Here is an 18,108-nt window from a genome sequence, read left to right on the forward strand (position 1 = left end):
AAGCAGGCTGCATTCACACTTAGCATTGCGCATGGTACTCTTAGGCGTGTATTTGGCAGCTCAGGCCTGGAAACCCAATCCTAAATAACGGTTGTTGAGCTCATTGCTTCCAGAAGCAGTTTGGTACTCGTTAGTGAGTGTTGCAATCGAGAATAGATGTTCTGTGAGCTTGTGTGGCCTGCTGCTTCACGGCTAATGCCTGGCCCACACTACAGGGTAATTGAGCTGATTTTGAGGCCAATTTGCTCCTCCTGACAGTTGCAAAAGGTGTTCCAACATCAGGATGTCCTTAAACAACGATCTCTCCAGATTATCCTGCGATGTGGGGTTTGTATACAACAATCTTTACGCCTCCAATCTACTCCCAGTGCAGTTGGGGCTGTCTCAGTTGTGAATCATAAATATTAACCATGTTCATTATTCACGATTCAGTATCCTGAAGTATGGAGTGGACGCCAGTTCCCTGGTTTGAAATGTGTTAATGTCGTATCTAAAAGACTGTCAACTAATGAGAGCTAACCCAAGTTGTCAGTGTGTATGAGAGAAGTTGTAAGCGTGGCAGCTAAATCAAAATGTAGTCACCTCATTTGTGTATGTATATGAATATATGTATTCACGTTAAACTTGGGTTCCAGCGTGTGTAAGTCCCCTTCTTTTCAGCTTCATCCAACACCTGTTGGAATTGATTTTTTTAACCACATAAAATGACCATATCAGCTGATATCAGTTAAACTTGGTTTCGGGGACACATCAGTTTGGCCCTCTTTGAGAGCCATAAATGTCTTTTGTCTCTGAACTCACTGCGCCTTTACTCAGAAAGCAGAAGAAAGCTGGGAAATGAGCGAGGAAATATTTATGCTCCTGGATGGAGCACGAGGAGAACGTGGGAGCCACGGTTCGGGCCTTTGTTTTTGATGTGTGTTTGGTTATGTTGACTCAGCGTCGTGAGAGCCAGAGCAGAATCACACACTCAGGCCTATCCGTCCACTGCTGGTGAAGAGAGAGAGGTTCCGGAAGCCACAGAGAGCCGTGTTGTCATTGGCCTCTCTTGACTGAGCCTTCACACAGGAAGAGCTTTGATATCGAGGTTGTGAGGTCATGGGATACAAGGCTCTTTCCATCTAAAGTGTCTAAGAACTAGACACATTCATATAAAAGCATGAGCTCGATTTGGTTTCTTTTATCTTGAATTTTGAACATGTTGAAGCAATTCTGTGTAGACTCATTAACCCATTAATGTCCAGTGGTTGTCCATATGTCCATAGACCATTTGGCTAAAATTTAGTTTTTATTACTTAAGCTAGTATTAAATTCAGATCTAAGGAGTACTGATTAAAAAATAGAAAGTAACTAAAACTATCACTAAAACATAAACAGTGACAATGTGCTTATTAGCTGTAATAGAAAAATAGAGTTTTCAAAAACACAAGCTACATCTAAACTATAATGTCTACTGTAAAACTAAGGAAGACTATATGGAATTTCTGAGATTTTTTTTTCTTGTATGAGGATCTCTTCTGTGTTTGGTCATCTTTTGGAGTCAAGCTCCGTCTACTCTTTTCATTTTGTTCCACCCTCATCAAATACCTACTATCACAGCATTCGTAATAATAATAGTAAATAAAATCTAAACTAAAACTACTATTTTTCATAAAATAAAAACAAAACTAAGACAAAACACTTAAGACTTACTGAAACTAAACTCAAATCAGCCCTATTTTCAGGAGATCATAAGTACGGTTCCTGGTGATGCTACAGCCATCCATGGCCGGGAGCCCAAGAAAGCACAATTGGCCTCATTCTCCCTTGTTTCTCACTGCGATGCTAGTCAGGTGTCTGTTAGCTGATGTAACAGATCTGGCAGTTGGTACGTTCCTCCGAGTGTGTTTGGTTTTTAACAGTTTGAGAAGATGCAGTGGCGCTTCACAGGTTTTGGAGGAAACTTCTGCTAGGCCGTCCTAACGCAGGTGTTATCATGTCACTGGGGGAGTCCTAACTAGTGGATGGAATTGGATATGACTAAATTATGAAAATACACCCAAACCCCAACAATATAAAAAAGCAGATGTTGGTAGATGTTCATCAAAGATATGACAATATCATTTTATTGCTTTAGATCAGTCAGGTCATGGTTGTTGGACATGATGATTTAATAGAAAACCATGTAGAAAGACATAACTAGAGAGTAATGTATAGATTTGTTGGATAGTTGCTTTTTACTGCATGAGCTTTTATTATTTCTTTATTTTGTTTATTACAGATCACCTTTTCTAATTAACAAATATCTTTAAATGCTCACACAGAATAAAAAGGTGCCTCATGCCTCACAGTGAGGTTCCAAAACTTTTTATCCAGATGCTGAACATTTAGGCTCAGGTGTATTTATGAGTGCAGGAGCAGATTACAGCATGCCTTGATGTGACCAAAATGTGCCTGAATTTAATGTTAACTTTACTAAGGCTGCAACTTATCACACATACTGTACATATCACCACCTAGACTGCTCACTCGTGAGGCGCAGGGTTTAAAAGGAGCAGTGAAATAATGGAGTCGTCAGCAAGCCTGAAACAAAACAGAACATGAAAGCTCAGTGAGGTAGAGAATGGTACTAATAAATGCTGTTCTTTTCTAGCTTTTCCAAGCCGACAGGAGTGTTACATCATTCCAGTTAAGAAAACAGAGTTTGTGAAACAGTAACATGCACTGCACTCACACATATTGTCACACGTCTCAAAGAGGCATATTTAATGTTTTTCCAGACATAAAGTGCACATTTACCCTCATGCACCATTGTCGTACATAACATGCAAGCAGAATTGATTTTGCATCTGAAACTGCTGCAAAAGGCTTGGTACATCAGGCTTTCAGTCTTTTGAGTGTATGTGTGATTGAGTCCCGCTCCTCTCCTCCAGTGGGCTCATTTAGGGTCCAGCTGTGGGTGACAGAGTTGGCTGGCAGCCAAACGCTGAGCAAACTACCTTCAGATGAACTTGGTTCTCACTGTGGAACTGTGGAGTCCAGCCGCATTAATCACAGAGAAGTGTGTATGTGTGTGAACATGTTTGTGTGTGTGTTTGTTCACTTACCCCCTCTCTCTCTCTCTCTCTCTCTCTCTCTCTCTCTCTCTCTCTCTCTCTCTCTCTCTCTCTCTCTCTCTCTCTCTCTCTCTCTCTCTCTCTCTCTCTCTCTCTCTCTCTCTCTCTCTCTCTCTCTCTCTCTCTCTCTCTAGGAGTCTTCCTGAGCCTCTAATGACGTATGGCCTATATAAAGAGTTCATAGTTCCTGCAAGTAAGTGTTCCTCTAATGTCTAATCTAGCATAACATTTAGCAAAGACATTTTGTTTGCTTATGTTTAAAATCAAAGTCATATTTAACTTGTATCAGATTCTATTTAAATTTTGCAACATGCAAATAAATGTGCAGTTTGTTTGGTCTCTTTATGGAGACCATGTGTCCACATGATGAAAGGAAAACTCTGACTCTTAGGCCCAGTGAAGAATGCTAGTCATAACAAATAAAAGCATAAATAAATAAATATTTTTTTCAGTACTAAAAGAAGAAATAGGAAATGTTTACATGGAGATATAACATGGAGAATGTTTACATGGAGTCTTACACAGCTACAGAAATTGCAAGTACATATAAAACCTTTCTTGATTGCTCTGATACAAGTGTAAGTGTGTGTGTGTGTGTGTGGGAGATAGAGGGGGAGTGAGCACAAATGTATCCCTATGTGGTATTAATCACAGTAGCTGAAGCCCAGGCCGTGTTCTTTGCAGTATGTGTGAGCAACAGGTAAACAAACTCATCTCAGAGTCATGGTAGCGGCAGCAGAACTTGAGCTCTTCTCACTTGTTCATCTCAGACACCTCACTGACCATCAGCAGCCTGACTCCAGCACCCTCTCGCTCAGCACACACCTGATAGCCCTCAGTTGCCTTTGTTTTAAAAGCTCATTTCATGGAACGTTGTCTCAAAGAGGCGAAACATTTCACTAACTTCAATGGAAGGGGGTGTGGCTAAACTGCTGTAGGATGTAAATGTGAATATATGCATTAGTAACGTCACGGAAACAGTGAATTCAAAACATCCAGTTTTTACAGCTCAGTTTTTACATATTAACTGTATAGACTGAGAAGTGAATGCGATATTTTGGCATTGTGTACATACTACATTTAAACGGGGGGGGGGGGTTGTTTTTTTACTATATTGGCATTTTCATATTTGTTGATCTGCATCTATACATCTAAAAAAAAAATTAAAAAAGCTTGTTTTGAGAACTCAGTTACATTCAGTCTACAGTAGTTTAGCTTCACCCTTGAAGTGATGTGGAGTGTTGTTTCTGCAGTCTGTAACAGTTATTGAAGCAGAAACAGATGATTTATTACAGCTTTCCAAATGTGCCAATGTTTTTTGTTTTGTTTTGTTTTGTTTTTTGTTTGTTTTACGCTTCAGATGATTTCAGTATGAACTTAGCACAGTTTGTTTTATATGTTTCATCCGGACAGCTTTTTGAATGAGGCACTATACCGTGCAGCCAATCAGAACAATTTGTGTATCATTCTTATCATCTAAAATGTGTGCTCGTTTGCATAGATCGGTCATAGATCAGATTAGAAAGTGGTCACACTAAAATGGTTTGGGACAGAAAACTGCCTAAATGTTTCAAGCAGATGGGTTTAAAAAAAAGGGTAAAAAAAACCTAACTAAAGTTTAAAGAACCCATAACCTACTTTTTCATTGTGTTTAATTGTTTTTCCCCTGATGTCCATGTTCATATAAGCATGAACACTCCTGTTAACTTCAGTGTCAAGTGGATAGGGCTAAAATACTGTGGGCAATAAATTCTTTTATTTAAACTAAGTAACAAAAATGTAGTTTTCCAGGAAGGGTGCCCTTTAAAAGGTAGTGTAGGTGTAGGACATGGACCATTTAAATGTGCCAACATGGTTAGCGGTGAAGAGCTTGTGTTTATGTAAGTGAGGATGCTGAGTGTATTTACATGTACATGTGTATGTATGTGGTGTCTGAATCCCCTCAGGGGGACTGAATAATGTAAACTATGTTTGTGTGTGTGAACAGAAAGTGGCAGTCCGGAGGCTCGTGTTCAGGCCATTCACTGTTTAGTACACAAACTGCCTGAGAGAAACAGGGAGGTGTTGAGTCTGGTTACCAAACACCTGGCCAAGTGAGTGACTGCATGTTTCTACTCCTCCTTCTCTTTCTCTTTCTCTGCTACTCCACCTTCTCTTTCTCTTACTCTGTTACTCCACCATTCTATGGCCTCACTCTACTTTTTTCTCTTACTCTTTTCTCTCATTATATGCTGTGTATATGATGTCAGACAGCAATATTAGTTTTTGTCTTCAGTGATTTTGATACATACATGATTATCTATTAGCCTTAATTCTGTGCTGGGTTCACTGAACAGTTCAGAATGCATCAAAGCTAGACAAATAATAAGATTCCTAACATTTCTGGAAATTTACTTTGTGTCTGGATATGGATTATGATACTGCGTATGGCCTTTGGTGTAATTTTAAAAGGAGTAGAACAGAACAAAACAAACATTGTCAGGTTGGTTAAGCATAGAGCAGCAGTTCTCAACACAAGGCTTGTGTGTTTGATAGTATGTGTCAATGTGCAGCCCTCACCCTCCCACCGCGCCCCCATCCACAGTCATTACTGTAAATTAATGAACAAGGACTGCGTTTTACCAGAACCTTGCCCATTTTGCTAACTGTCCACCTGCATATGGAGGTTGGTTAGTAGGCATGTTATGGTTTTGAATTGTGATTGGCACAAATTGATTTTAATAGCCTTTAATAGCGTACCATTTTTAAACATGTTTATAGATGTTGCTGCAGCACATGTAATAACTCACTAAAGAAAACTAAGTAGAGATACAACTCCTGAGACTTTTTTGTGCCCCCTCCAAGCCTTTAGTGAAAGCCACTGGCATAGAGTACAAGCATGAGTTAAATGAAATGTATTTTTTTTTAATTTTAAACAAAAATTATTTTAAGGCTTCACCTCAGAACAGCACTGCTGCATTAAAATATGCCTCATTTGTGGGAATGGTGTTGTTTTTTCATGGGAAATAAACATATATAACAACAAGCCTTTCAAAGATATAACGTGATGTAACAAAGTTGCTAACTTTTGGGAAATGCAGTTAGACAAGTGTGCATGTGAATTGGCTTATATAAACAAAAAGTAAACACAAAGTATATTTGTTGAGTTTTGACATTTTTACGAGTACAGTTAAAGAGACGATACACGTAGTGTATCTTAAAAATAATTGACAGGACCAAAATTGTCATTAAATGCAGTGATATACTTGAAGAATATTGTGATGTTGAATTTTATCAACATTGCTTAGAGCTTGTCTTTATTCTGTGTCTTTCTTCTTTTTCTCTCGTCACTCATATTCTTGTGCTGTCTCACTTTCTTTCCCTCTTTTTTCCCTTCCTCTCTTTCTTGCACTCTTCCCTCTTTCACACACTGAAGGAAAACATTGTCTCTCCATTTCCTGCCCACTCTTTTTCACTGCAGTATCTTTCTCTTGAATTCACACATTATCTCACCCTAAAGCCCTCTCTTTCTCATTGTATCTCCATCACTTTCTTTTTTTTCCTGCCTCTCCACACATATATCACACACACTTTCACAAACACGTGTTAACCCTACATGAGTCCAAGACACACACACACGCACACACTATACCAGCATAAAGACCTTTGGCTTTCTGTAGCCTTACCTCTGTCGCCAAGGCAACGGCACACATGGGCAGACAGCTAAGGGAAGAGCAAAGCAGCAGCCCACTTCTCCAGCTGCAAACGCTCACTCATCTCATAAAAACAAAAACAACAAAAGTGCCATGATCTAGATTAAGCCCTACTTTTTTATTCTAAGGATTAACCTCATCCTCCCTTTTCTAAAGCAGATCAGTGTTATGTAACCGCGCCTTCTGAGCGATTATGTACTATAAGATACTTCTAAATAACGTTAGCTAACATTACAAGGCTTTTCTCCACGCCCAGAATTTTTATATAATCTAAATGGGAGCAAATTGAAGATAAGTACATAATCTCTCTCCCTCCCGGCGATCAAGCCACCGGGCAGCCTCGTCTCAGTCAAAATATAGAGCTGGAATCTGTGCCAGTGGACGCAGCATTGGAAATGAAATTTGGGTTATCCGCCATGAAATTCCTCCCCAATCCAGCCCTTCGCTCACACACTCCCCAGAGCTGGCTCTGAAGACACACTCCTTACAGACTGAAAGAAGCAGCCAAAATTTCCACCCTGCTATCTGAAATTGGATTTGCAAGGTGATTAATTGGAGTTATCAGTGACTTTCAGATTTATTTATTTATTTATTTTTTCTCCACACAAAATGTGCCATCTGAAAGACAGATCTGGTTGCATTCCAACATGAGAAATGTATGTCAGACTATCGAAGACTAGGCTGAATTTAAATCATGTTAATAGACTTCATCACCCACTTAAACACACTTAAGACATTATCCTTCACACCCACAGTGCAGCATGGAAGGCCAGAACCTAACAAGGTAAACAGATAAACATCAAGGACACGCAATCATAATAATCCCACCGGCCTTTCATATCTCACTTAGGGATACACCCTTAAAAGAGATGGTTCTTAAAGGGTTCTTTAGTAAAGAGGATCTAATAAAGTGGCTCTTTACATGATGAATTTGTTCTTCAGGCTGTTGGAGAATGTGTTGTATATAGAATTTTGGTGCTGTATAGAACCATTTCCAAAAAAGGTTCTGTATAGAACCATATACAGCACATTTCCATCAAGCTGAAGAACTATTTTACCACGCAAAGAACAATGTAAGCATAAAATCGTTCTATATGGAACTCATGGTTCTAAGTAGAATCATTCCTTTTACTGAAGAGCCCTTGAAGAATCATCTTTTTTAAGGATGTGAATTAACACTGGCACAAGTATCCACTATAAAAGTCTCTAATCATGTTTTGTGCCATCGCCAAACCCTGCTTAGGCGTTAAACAGGGCCTTTCACTGTTTACTAAATAGGTGCAGCCATCCTTTAGCGGTCATCGTAAGAGCAAAGGTTTGCTCGCTGCTGATTTTGAGCTTGCCTCATTGCATATCCAATTTTAAGGACATGAGTTTCCTGGGAGGAGCTGGATTAGTTTTACCAGAGGAGATTTAGCATTGTAGTTTGTGCATGATTTCACTGGTCGAGATATACAGGAGAAAGGATCAGTGTCATTTCCCTAAATTACCCCAAATAGCCCAGATAAATACATCATTGCGTTGACCATTACATCAGCATTACACCACATGCGCCACACCACTCCACAAGTTGTGTCTGATCTTCTCAATATTTTAACTTGGCATTATGAAATAATGGCTTTGTTTTCTTTGTATTTTAATGAGTAATAACTCATTATTTTGACATATAGTGTAAAAAAATGTTAAATCTGTTAAATCTGAAAAATGTTTTTATGAATATATGTGTGTATATATATATATATATATATATATATATATATATATATATATATTTTTTTTTTTTTTTTTTTTTTTTTTTTTTTTTTAATATATATATATTTAAACTGTTACATTGACATAAATCATTATATTTTACATGCAGACCGGTATTTTGGGCTGACCAGATATTTCATTTGCATCAAAGTTCTAAGCTTAAAACAAAAGCATGGAAAAACAAACATTTCCTGGCAGAAATGGATTTCCATACCAAAAGGACATGCACAAATTTAACTGTGAAGTTATACATTTGTATACGTATTACAAATTCTTAGTACATAGGGTGGGCTGCATGAGCAAAGATTAAATTAAGCATGGTTACAGCTGATCAAAGATTTGTTACCCAGGATTTTATTTTATTTTATTGGGTTTTGTTGCACCACTTAATTTGAACAAATCTGCAATTAAAGTTGTAATCTGTGATTAAAACTTTAGTAAATGTGTCTCTGTGCACATTTTGCAGTATTTCTTACAACTGCTGCTACTATTCTGATAATAACACCTTATAAATGTACTTATTTATTTATTTGTTTACTTTACTTTACATGGGCCAGCTGGCACTCTTGAAATTGCTATTTCTCCAGCAGAGCCATCCAAGTCACAAGTCAGCACGCTCATAGTAAGACTGTTGTAGAACTTTTTTCAACTTTTTTTTTTTTTTGCTCAGGAAAGATCTCTCATTTTAGGCAAAACAATCTGGTCCAGAACTAGAGCATTATTCTGGGCTGGTTCTAATCCTAGCCACACACATATCAGTACCTTGTGGCCTAAGGGGGTTACATGTTTCCTGTAGCAAAAAAAACAAAACATAACCCTTCATGCCCTGGGGCATTCCAGGAGAAGTGCCCACCCCATACTTGGAGTGTCCTTAGACATTGCTGCTCAATCCTGAATAAACTCAGACTGACAATGTTTATTCTTAACCATTTTTAATGGTACATTAAATATACATTCAGGTCATAAACTGAGGCTGCTGATGTTCAGCCTTGATTATTTTTCCCAGCTGTATGTAATAAAGCAAAGTCTAAATAAACCAGCCCTCAATCAGAACATTTCTAAGATGAATTTCCACAGGCAAATTATTTTATATATAAAAGCTTTGGCTTTTCATTTTTGTTTATAGTTTATTTACTTGTTTGTTGCTTGCCCAAGCCTACTTGCTTTTTTGCTTTTTGGTGTTTGTTCTAAATAAGAGTCCCTCCCCTACAACTGAAGACATTTGCTTGTTTGCTCTGCAAGAAGTTCCGTGTCCTACAGGGATTCAGATTCACAGTATTCTGAGAACTAACAAAGACAACAATATTTCACATTTCATGTTTAAATATTGTTGGTCATCAGAATGTCATACCTTTAAAATTGTAAGATTTCTTTTTTAGATTTATTTGTTGTAAGTGCTGGAAAAATTGGCTGAACAGTCATTTGAGCTGGTCAGATGCTTCTGGTTGCATTGAATGAATACACATACAGTGCTGCCCAGAATAATTACCTTCAGTAAAGACAAGCAAAAATGGCTACAGAAGGTCACATAAGTGACCGGGAGTCCAAGGAAGCATAATTTACCTTGAATCCTATGGGTCTGTAGAATGATCCTCCCTCTCCCCAGTCACTCAGCATGATGCTAGCCTGTTTGCCGACATAACAGGATTGACATAACATTCTACTCCAAGCTGTCCAGTGACATTGCATTAGCAGCAGTTTGAAAAGAAGCTACCAGGAACCCATTATCTTCCAGTTCTGTCATATTCCACAACTGCAACCTAGCTGGAGTATCAACAAGATTTTCAGCGCTCAGAGACATGGCCAAGGTAAGGAAGGCTGAAACCTGACCACCACTGACCAAGACACATAAGCTGAAGCGTCTACACTGGTCCAAGAAGAATCTGAAGACAGATTTTTCAAAGGTTTTATGGACTGATTAAATGAGAGTGACACTTGACGGACCAGATGGATGGGCCCGTGGCTAGATCAGTAACGGGACAGAGCTCCACTTCGAGTCAGACGCCAGCAAAGTGGAGGTGGGGTACTGGTATGGGCTGGTATTATTAAAGATGAGCTGGTTGGACCTTTTCGGTTTGAAGATGGGCTCAAAATCAACTCCCAAGCCTACTGCCAGTTTTTAGAACTTTCTAAAAAACACTTTCTTTAAGCAGTGGTACAGGAAGAATCTGCATCTTTCAAAAAGACAATGATTTTTATGCAGGACAATGTTCCATCACATGCATCCAAGTACTCCTCTGCATGGCCAGCTAGTAAAGGCATTAAAGTTGTGGGCAATTCTTAAACGGGAGATTTACAGTGAAGGAAAACAGTACACCTCTCTGAACAGTGTCTGGTAGGCTGTGGTTGCTGCTGCACAAAAAGTTGATCGTCAACAGATCAAGAAACTGACAGACTCCATGAATGGAAGGCTTATCACTGTTATTGAAAAGAAGGATGGCTATACTGGTCACATTTTTTTTTTCTCAGAAATGTTCATTGGAAAGCTTTGAGTTGTTTGTTTATAATACTCACTTGAACAGATGAAAATAAAGTGAGATGGGATAATGTGTGATTTTCATTTAGCTGCATAATAATTCTGCACCATTATAGTTGCCCAATAAATGTGCGCATATAGATATTCTCCTAAGAAAGCCAAAACTTCACTTTATTTTTCTTAAACATTCATGTTTGAGGTTTATTAACATTTTGGATTAACCGAGAGCACTGGAGTTGGTCATTAATAAAAATAATCCTCAAAAATAAGACTTATTAAGCCTAATAATTGTGCACACAGTGTAGTTATATAGTCTTAAACTAATGAACAAACCCAGAGAGATCACTAAGAGAGATGCATATGAAATAAGTGTATTAGTATTACTCCTGTCACACACACACACGTGCACACACACACACACACACACAAAACATGCATTAACACAGCTACTTCCATATAACATCATCTTGAATTATTATCCCGCTTCAAGTCAGTCTCAGTAGTTAAATATGACACTAATTTCCAGTAGAGTTGAGAAATTGCTCTCTCTCCCTCACTGTTGGTCTCATTCCGTGTGTGTCTTTGTGTGTTTGTGCAGTGTGGCGGCCCACAGCAAGCAGAATCTGATGACCGTAGCCAACCTGGGTGTGGTGTTTGGCCCCACGCTCATGCGGCCGCAGGAGGAGACAGTGGCTGCCATCATGGACCTCAAGTTCCAAAACATTGTGGTGGAAATCCTCATTGAGCAACACGAAAAGGTGACTCATCCTCTTTTTTCCAGAGTGATAATAGCAACAGTATTTTCCAGCCTAGTCTTTATTCTGCACTGTGCCATGCAGTCTTATCACCAGAAGCAAAATTTACTTATAATAGAGGCCAACTGGTGCTCCAGAGCCAGAATTCTTTTTAATGTAGAAACTACCTCACAGATAGCTGTTATGGAAAATGGTTGTGAATACACTGCCTGATTTATGAGATGCTGTTTTATGATAGTTTTGAGAGAAAGGCTTGGCCTAAAATATTTCAGTTAAGAGTTGTGACACAAAATGGTACCTTTTTTTTTTTTTTTTTTTTAGATTTACTATTTTACCATCATTAACACTGCATATAAAAGCGCATGTAGGTTAATTGGTTGCTTGGCTGTTTTTGCGACCCCCTGGTTTTACCACCACTGTAACAAAATTTTAGTTACTCTACAAGGAACTATTTCACATCAAACCACTATGAATGACTGTTTATATATCAGTGTTTGAATTATGTCGAAATTTGAGGAAGAAAAACAGTGGCATTTCCCTTTGAGTGAGTGTTACGGTGAAGCAAGATGAATAGCAGCTTTTGTCATGCTCCTTAAAACCACTAAGGGGAGCCCTGTGTGTTCAAGCAGTATTTCAGAACACTTCACTGTGGTTTACCTTAGGATGATCCACTCTCATTTGACTAAAATGCTGGAGAAATCATTGATTCAAGCAGCATTAGATGATAAATAATCTGGGTAATCCCTAGATGGGGTTAACTCACAAATCTACATGAGAGGTCGAGATGAATTCATAATCTATCACCTATTTTGCCTGGTGTATAAAAAGGTGGAAGCATTACCTTGTTGCATAACCGAGCAACCTGCAGGCATATTCCAGGTCAGTGATTGAAGCTGAGTGTTTTGAATCTAGTGACCCATATTTACGGATTTGTCTTTTCACCGTTATTTTCCAGGGTAGGCATTTCTTCCATGAATTGATCTCATACAGGCAAATATGCAGTTATGCCTGAAGCTACTCGAAGTGTATTCATTTAAACATTTCTGAGGCACAAGATAATTTGTTGGTGTAGGTTAATTAGGTTACAAGAGAACTGCTAGGCTAATTAGAAGGCAGCAATGTAAATGTTTGAGAGGGCAGCAGCACCATATTGAAGCATGTCACAGTTTACAAAGTCATATGGAAACATTTGGCCACTCCTGGACAAATGACATATTTTGTTGATTTTAGAAGTGGAAATAAGTTCAGAGAACACACTTCTGCACACAGTTACTGTTTATTTGCTGGATTTAACATGTTGGAAAAGAACATAAAACATAATTTGCCCTGTGCCAAAGTTATGGCGTGTGTGTGTGTGGGTGTGTGTGTGGGTGTGGGTGTGGGTGTGGGTGGGTGGCGGTGCGGTGGGTAGCGCTGTTGCCTCACAGTGAGGAGGGCCTGGGTTCGATTCCCGACCGGGGTCCTCTCTGTGTGGAGTTTGCATGTTCTCCCCGTGTCTGCGTGGGTTTCCTCCGGGTTCTCCGGATTCCTCCCACAGTCCAAAGACCCGTAGTCAGGCCAATTGGACATGCTAAATTGCCCCTGGGTGTGAGGGTGTGAGTGACTGTCTGTGTCTGTCTGTCTGCCTTGCGATGGACTGGCGACCTGTCCAGGGTGTATCCTGCCTTCTGCCCGATGACCACTGGGATAGGCTCCAGCACCCCCCCGCGACCCTGACAGCTTAGAAAATGGATGGATGGATATATGCCTTTATGGATGGATATAGGCCTTTTCAGTTTAATGTTAACACAAATAGCTAATCAGCCAATCACATGCGACTGCGACTCAATGCATTTAGGTATGAAGAGGTGGTCAAGACAACTTGAAGTGTAGACCGAGCATCAGAATGGGGAAGAAAGGTGATTTAAGTGACTTTGAACGTGGAATGGTTGTTGGTGCCAGACGGGCTGGTCTGAGTATTTCAGAAACTGCTGATCTACTGGGATTTTCACACACAACCATCTCCAAGATTTATAGAGAATGGTCTGAAAAAAAGAAAATATCCAGTGAGCGGCAGTTGTGTGGATGAAAATGTCTTGTTGATGTGGGAGGATAGAGGAGAATGGGCAGACTGGTTCGAGATGATTGAAAGGCAACAGTGACTCAAGTAACCAACCAAAATCTCTGAGGAATGTTTCCAACACCTTGTTGAAAGTATGCCAAGAAGAATTATGGCAGTTCTGAAGGCAAAAGGGGGTCCAGCCTTTTACTAGCAAGGTGTACCTAATAAAGTGGCTGGTGAGTGTATACATACACAAAGACACAAACATCCATAAAATCATATATATATATGTGTGTGTGTGTGTATAATTGCAGTACTAGTATTGTATCCGTTCTGTGCAGTCCTAGCTATTTTTCTACACAAAAAATAAAATACATATGTACAGTAGAGTACAAAAAAGGAATAAAACAGTTCTCAGTTCTCTCCAAGCAGTGCCAATATTTTACCATTTCTACACCAACAAAACAATAATAATAATAGGCAATTATTTTAGTTAGAACAAAATTAAACTGTCGTGATTGGCGATTAAGTACTGTGTAAATAATTACATTTAAAAATGTAAATGTGTTTTGTTCATACCCTGCTCTTAGACACACCTGCCTTGTTGGTCCTGGTTGACCGTGTAGATTTAAAGTCATTAGCTCATCTTTTGCTGTACAATTTTTTAGTGTTAGTCATCGTCTAGTCCTTCATCGTCTAATCCACAGGAAGGCGTTGGCTTTTTTTTTTTTTTTGGTTGGTGGACTATTCTCAGTCACTGACACTGAGGTGTTTAAAAAAAACTCCAACAGTACTGCTGTTTATGATCCGTCGCCCTCTATCTTTGTCATAACACAAGTTAGAAATTGTGTGCCCTTTTTATTTCTAGTAATAGTAGTAATTTCCTGAAATATAATGAAATTCAAAATGGATATTGTTAAAAATAGAATATTAATATACTTGGGTGGTCATCAGTATACTTTGTGGGGGTTTACCTCAGATATTGTCTACGCGTGGGAAGCACTGACCCATGGTCGATCTCAGTAATTCCTCATTTCAACATTTACTGCTGTCTTTTATTTACATGTTTTCACTCAACACTGCTGATAAAAGCACACCCACTTCGTGTTCTGTTTGTTGTGACATAAACATTGTGGATTAAACATGTGCTTGTGAAAGCTAACAATTGTAGAAAATAATTGCAATCAGGTGGTTATGCAGTAACTGTGATGCCTAATTACTAAGCTGACTGTCTAATGCATACTTATATTCACAGTACACTTAGTTCTCTTTGTTTCCCCATTTATGAACTGTGGATAAATATAAAGACACGAAATTATGTCTAACCTGTGTTGCACAGTGCGTAAGATAAACTGAAAGAAATTATGATACTGTTCCAAAGACACTTGTATGTTTGGAAGTAAAACATAAACAATCAGCTGTTTTAAATTCTTAACAAATCTTGGGAACAAGAAACCAGTGTCATTAGCCGATAACAGAGACTTCGTATTAACTTTCCTGAACAGTTAACAGTGATTTACCTTTTTAATTTTTGATCTGCCAACCCGTTCAGAGCCCTGCAGTATAGCCAAAGATGGGAGTTACTGGACAGTTGTGACCTTGAGGGTTTTTTCCAACCCCTTAAGAAAAGTTGGAGCTAGTGTGGTGTTGAAATTCAAGGTATGGAGTGACTCTGCAGACGGGTGAATATTAGCTTCTCTCTCAGGCTGAGGCTGCTGCACTCCAGACTGGCGATAGCCCCAGATGCTCTCAGCAGACAGTGTTATGCATTCAGGTCCATCTGTAGAGGAGCAGAGAGAGGGAGAGAGGGAGGGAAAGAAAGAGAGTGTGTGTGTGTGTGTGTGTGTGTGTGTGTGTGTGTGTGTGTGTGTGTGTGTGTGTGTGTGTGTGTGTGTGTGTGTGTGCGCGCGTGTGTGTGTGTGTGCGTGTGAGAGAGAGAACTGTGAGAAGAGAACAAGAAAGAGTAGAGAGAGAGAGAGAGAAAGAAAGGGTGGTAAAGGCTGGAGAGATTGAGAAAGAAGCAGAGAGTAGTCTACCATAGAGTGAGAGAGAGGGAGACAGAGTTTGAATTAAGAAGAAGAAGAACAAGGATGGTGATAAGAAAAGACGGGGGGAGCAATGTGAAGTGATATTGTAATTGTATCACGAAAATACAGTGGATATTGCTCAGGGAGGCACCAGTACAGCATACACTGACCAGCTAGTTCATTAATTACACTTCCTTGTATCTACACTCATTGTCCATTTTATCAGCTACACTTACCATATATGTGCACTTTGTAGTTTCAGAATTAAAGACAGTAGTCCATCTGTTTGTCTGTCATTTTTAGCCCCATTTTACTCTGTTCTTCAGTGGTCAGAAACCCCACAGGTCCACCACAGAGCAGATATTAATTAGGTGGTTAATCATTCTCAGCACTGCAGTGACACTGACATGGTTGTGGAGTGTTTGTGTGTGTGTTGCGCTGGTGCAAGTGGATCAGATATAGTGTTGCTGGAGTCTTTGAAACACTGTCCACGCTCTTAGACACGCTCTTATCTTGTTGATTCTGGTTGACAGCGTAGATGTAAAGTCAGAGACAATAGCTCATCTTTTGCTGCACAGTTCGTGTTAGTCATCGTCTAGTCCAGGGATCTTTAATTATAGTTCAATAAGGTCCAGTTAAAGAAAATTTCCTCAAGCAAAAGTCTGGAACATCATAATGTCCAACTTGTATTATGATTCAGTGCCATATATAGTATACTGAAGTAGCCTAGTAGGTATATCAACATTTAGAAGAATTAACAACCATTTGTCACTGTGTTTTGCACACTGTGAAACCTCTGCATTTAACCCATCCCTGCAGTGAAACACCCACATACATGCACACTAGTGAACACACACACTAGGGGACAGTGAGCACACTTGCCCAGAGCATCCACGGCGCCCAGGGAGCAATTGGGAGTTAGGTGCCTTGCTCAAGGGCACTTCAGTCATGGACTGTCAGCCAAGGGGATCAAAATGGCAACCTTCCGGTCACAGGGCTGGTTCCCTAACCTCCAGCCCACGACTGCTCCCAACATCTTATGTAGTCAACAACTGAATATCAAATCAAATCAAAGTAAAATTCAGTAATATATCAATAACATTTATTGTCAGTTTTCTCTTTTTAGAGCATGACATGAAAAATAATCTGGCTCACTTACTTTTCCAACTGTGTCTCCTCGTCCTTTACCTGTGTGTGCGTCACTCAGTCCAGTCTCAGTGCTCATCATAATGGACAGATCTGATTAGCTGAGTAGCGTCATATGTAATATTTATATGTATGCGATTGGTCTGTCAGTTTACCGTAATGACTAGAAATCATATGTTGATTAAAATTGGACCCCGTCGAAATTAAATTATTATATGTAGTTTATCGGTTCTAGGTCCAGGTCCGCATAGGACAGCCTCTGGTCCAGACTCGGAACGTGTTCCACCTATTAGTGACCTCTGGTCTAGATCTTCATCAGTGCCTACAGGAAGCTGTTGGCTGAATATTTTTGGTTGGTGGACTATTCTCAGTCAGTAACCCTGAGGTGTTTAAAAACACCAGCAGCACTGATTTATGATCCACTCATACCAGTGCAACACACACCACTACCTCATCAGTGCCAGAGAATGATCCACCACCCAAATAATGCCATATTAATAATATCATACAGTTTGTGGCTACAGCATTAGATTGAGGCACTATAAATCACAATTTATATTTCAAATGTTGTCCTTGTGTACTGTTGAATGCTCTAATAAACTGAAATGAGAACATATAACCTAAGACACATTTTCAGCCATTCCTTATGTTTGTAAAATCTAGACACTGCTATATGGAATTGAATAATGAATTCTGTGAGTCATTAGATGCTGTTATTGTCAGTACTTCTAGAACACTGAACAGCTGTTTGCGCCATGACAAAGACAGATATGGACCAATTATAGAGAGTCTGTAAACCACTGCATAAACCACATAATAAGAAGTATCTGATTGGATAAGTATGAACATCCACTGTAATGAGAATTCATGAGCTGTCTGAATGAGAGCAAGAGGCTACAGTTGCAGAGGAGATGAAATAATTTGACAGTATATATGAAATAAGATAAATACACTCATGCTGCCACTGTTGGTCTTACTTGGACATTGGTGCTGAAAATGGAAAACTTGTTCATGACATTTTCAGGGTCAGATGAAAACAATGTTTATAATGAGAAATTTAATCATTACTCACGATTAACTGCATGAATTATTTTAATTGTCAGCTGTAAAAAAAATACATCCTG

The 18,108-nt window shown here is 39.2% G+C and overlaps 1 protein-coding gene across 3 annotated transcripts in view; it reads left to right on the forward strand.

Moving 5' to 3' along the window:
- The window catches only part of arhgap10 (Rho GTPase activating protein 10), a 127,230-nt gene that overhangs the window by 77,626 nt on the left and 31,496 nt on the right, over positions 1–18,108 (forward strand). For all 3 annotated transcript variants that reach the window (XM_037538884.1, XM_037538883.1, XM_017701444.1), the window contains 3 exons: positions 3,230–3,288; positions 5,083–5,188; positions 11,614–11,773. In XM_037538884.1, coding sequence (XP_037394781.1) covers positions 3,230–3,288; positions 5,083–5,188; positions 11,614–11,773 — 325 coding nt within the window. The remainder of the gene's footprint in view (positions 1–3,229; positions 3,289–5,082; positions 5,189–11,613; positions 11,774–18,108) is intronic.

The sequence above is a fragment of the Pygocentrus nattereri genome, chromosome 5, assembly GCF_015220715.1.
Source record: "Pygocentrus nattereri isolate fPygNat1 chromosome 5, fPygNat1.pri, whole genome shotgun sequence".
In the NCBI taxonomy this organism is placed as follows: Eukaryota; Metazoa; Chordata; class Actinopteri; order Characiformes; family Serrasalmidae; genus Pygocentrus; species Pygocentrus nattereri.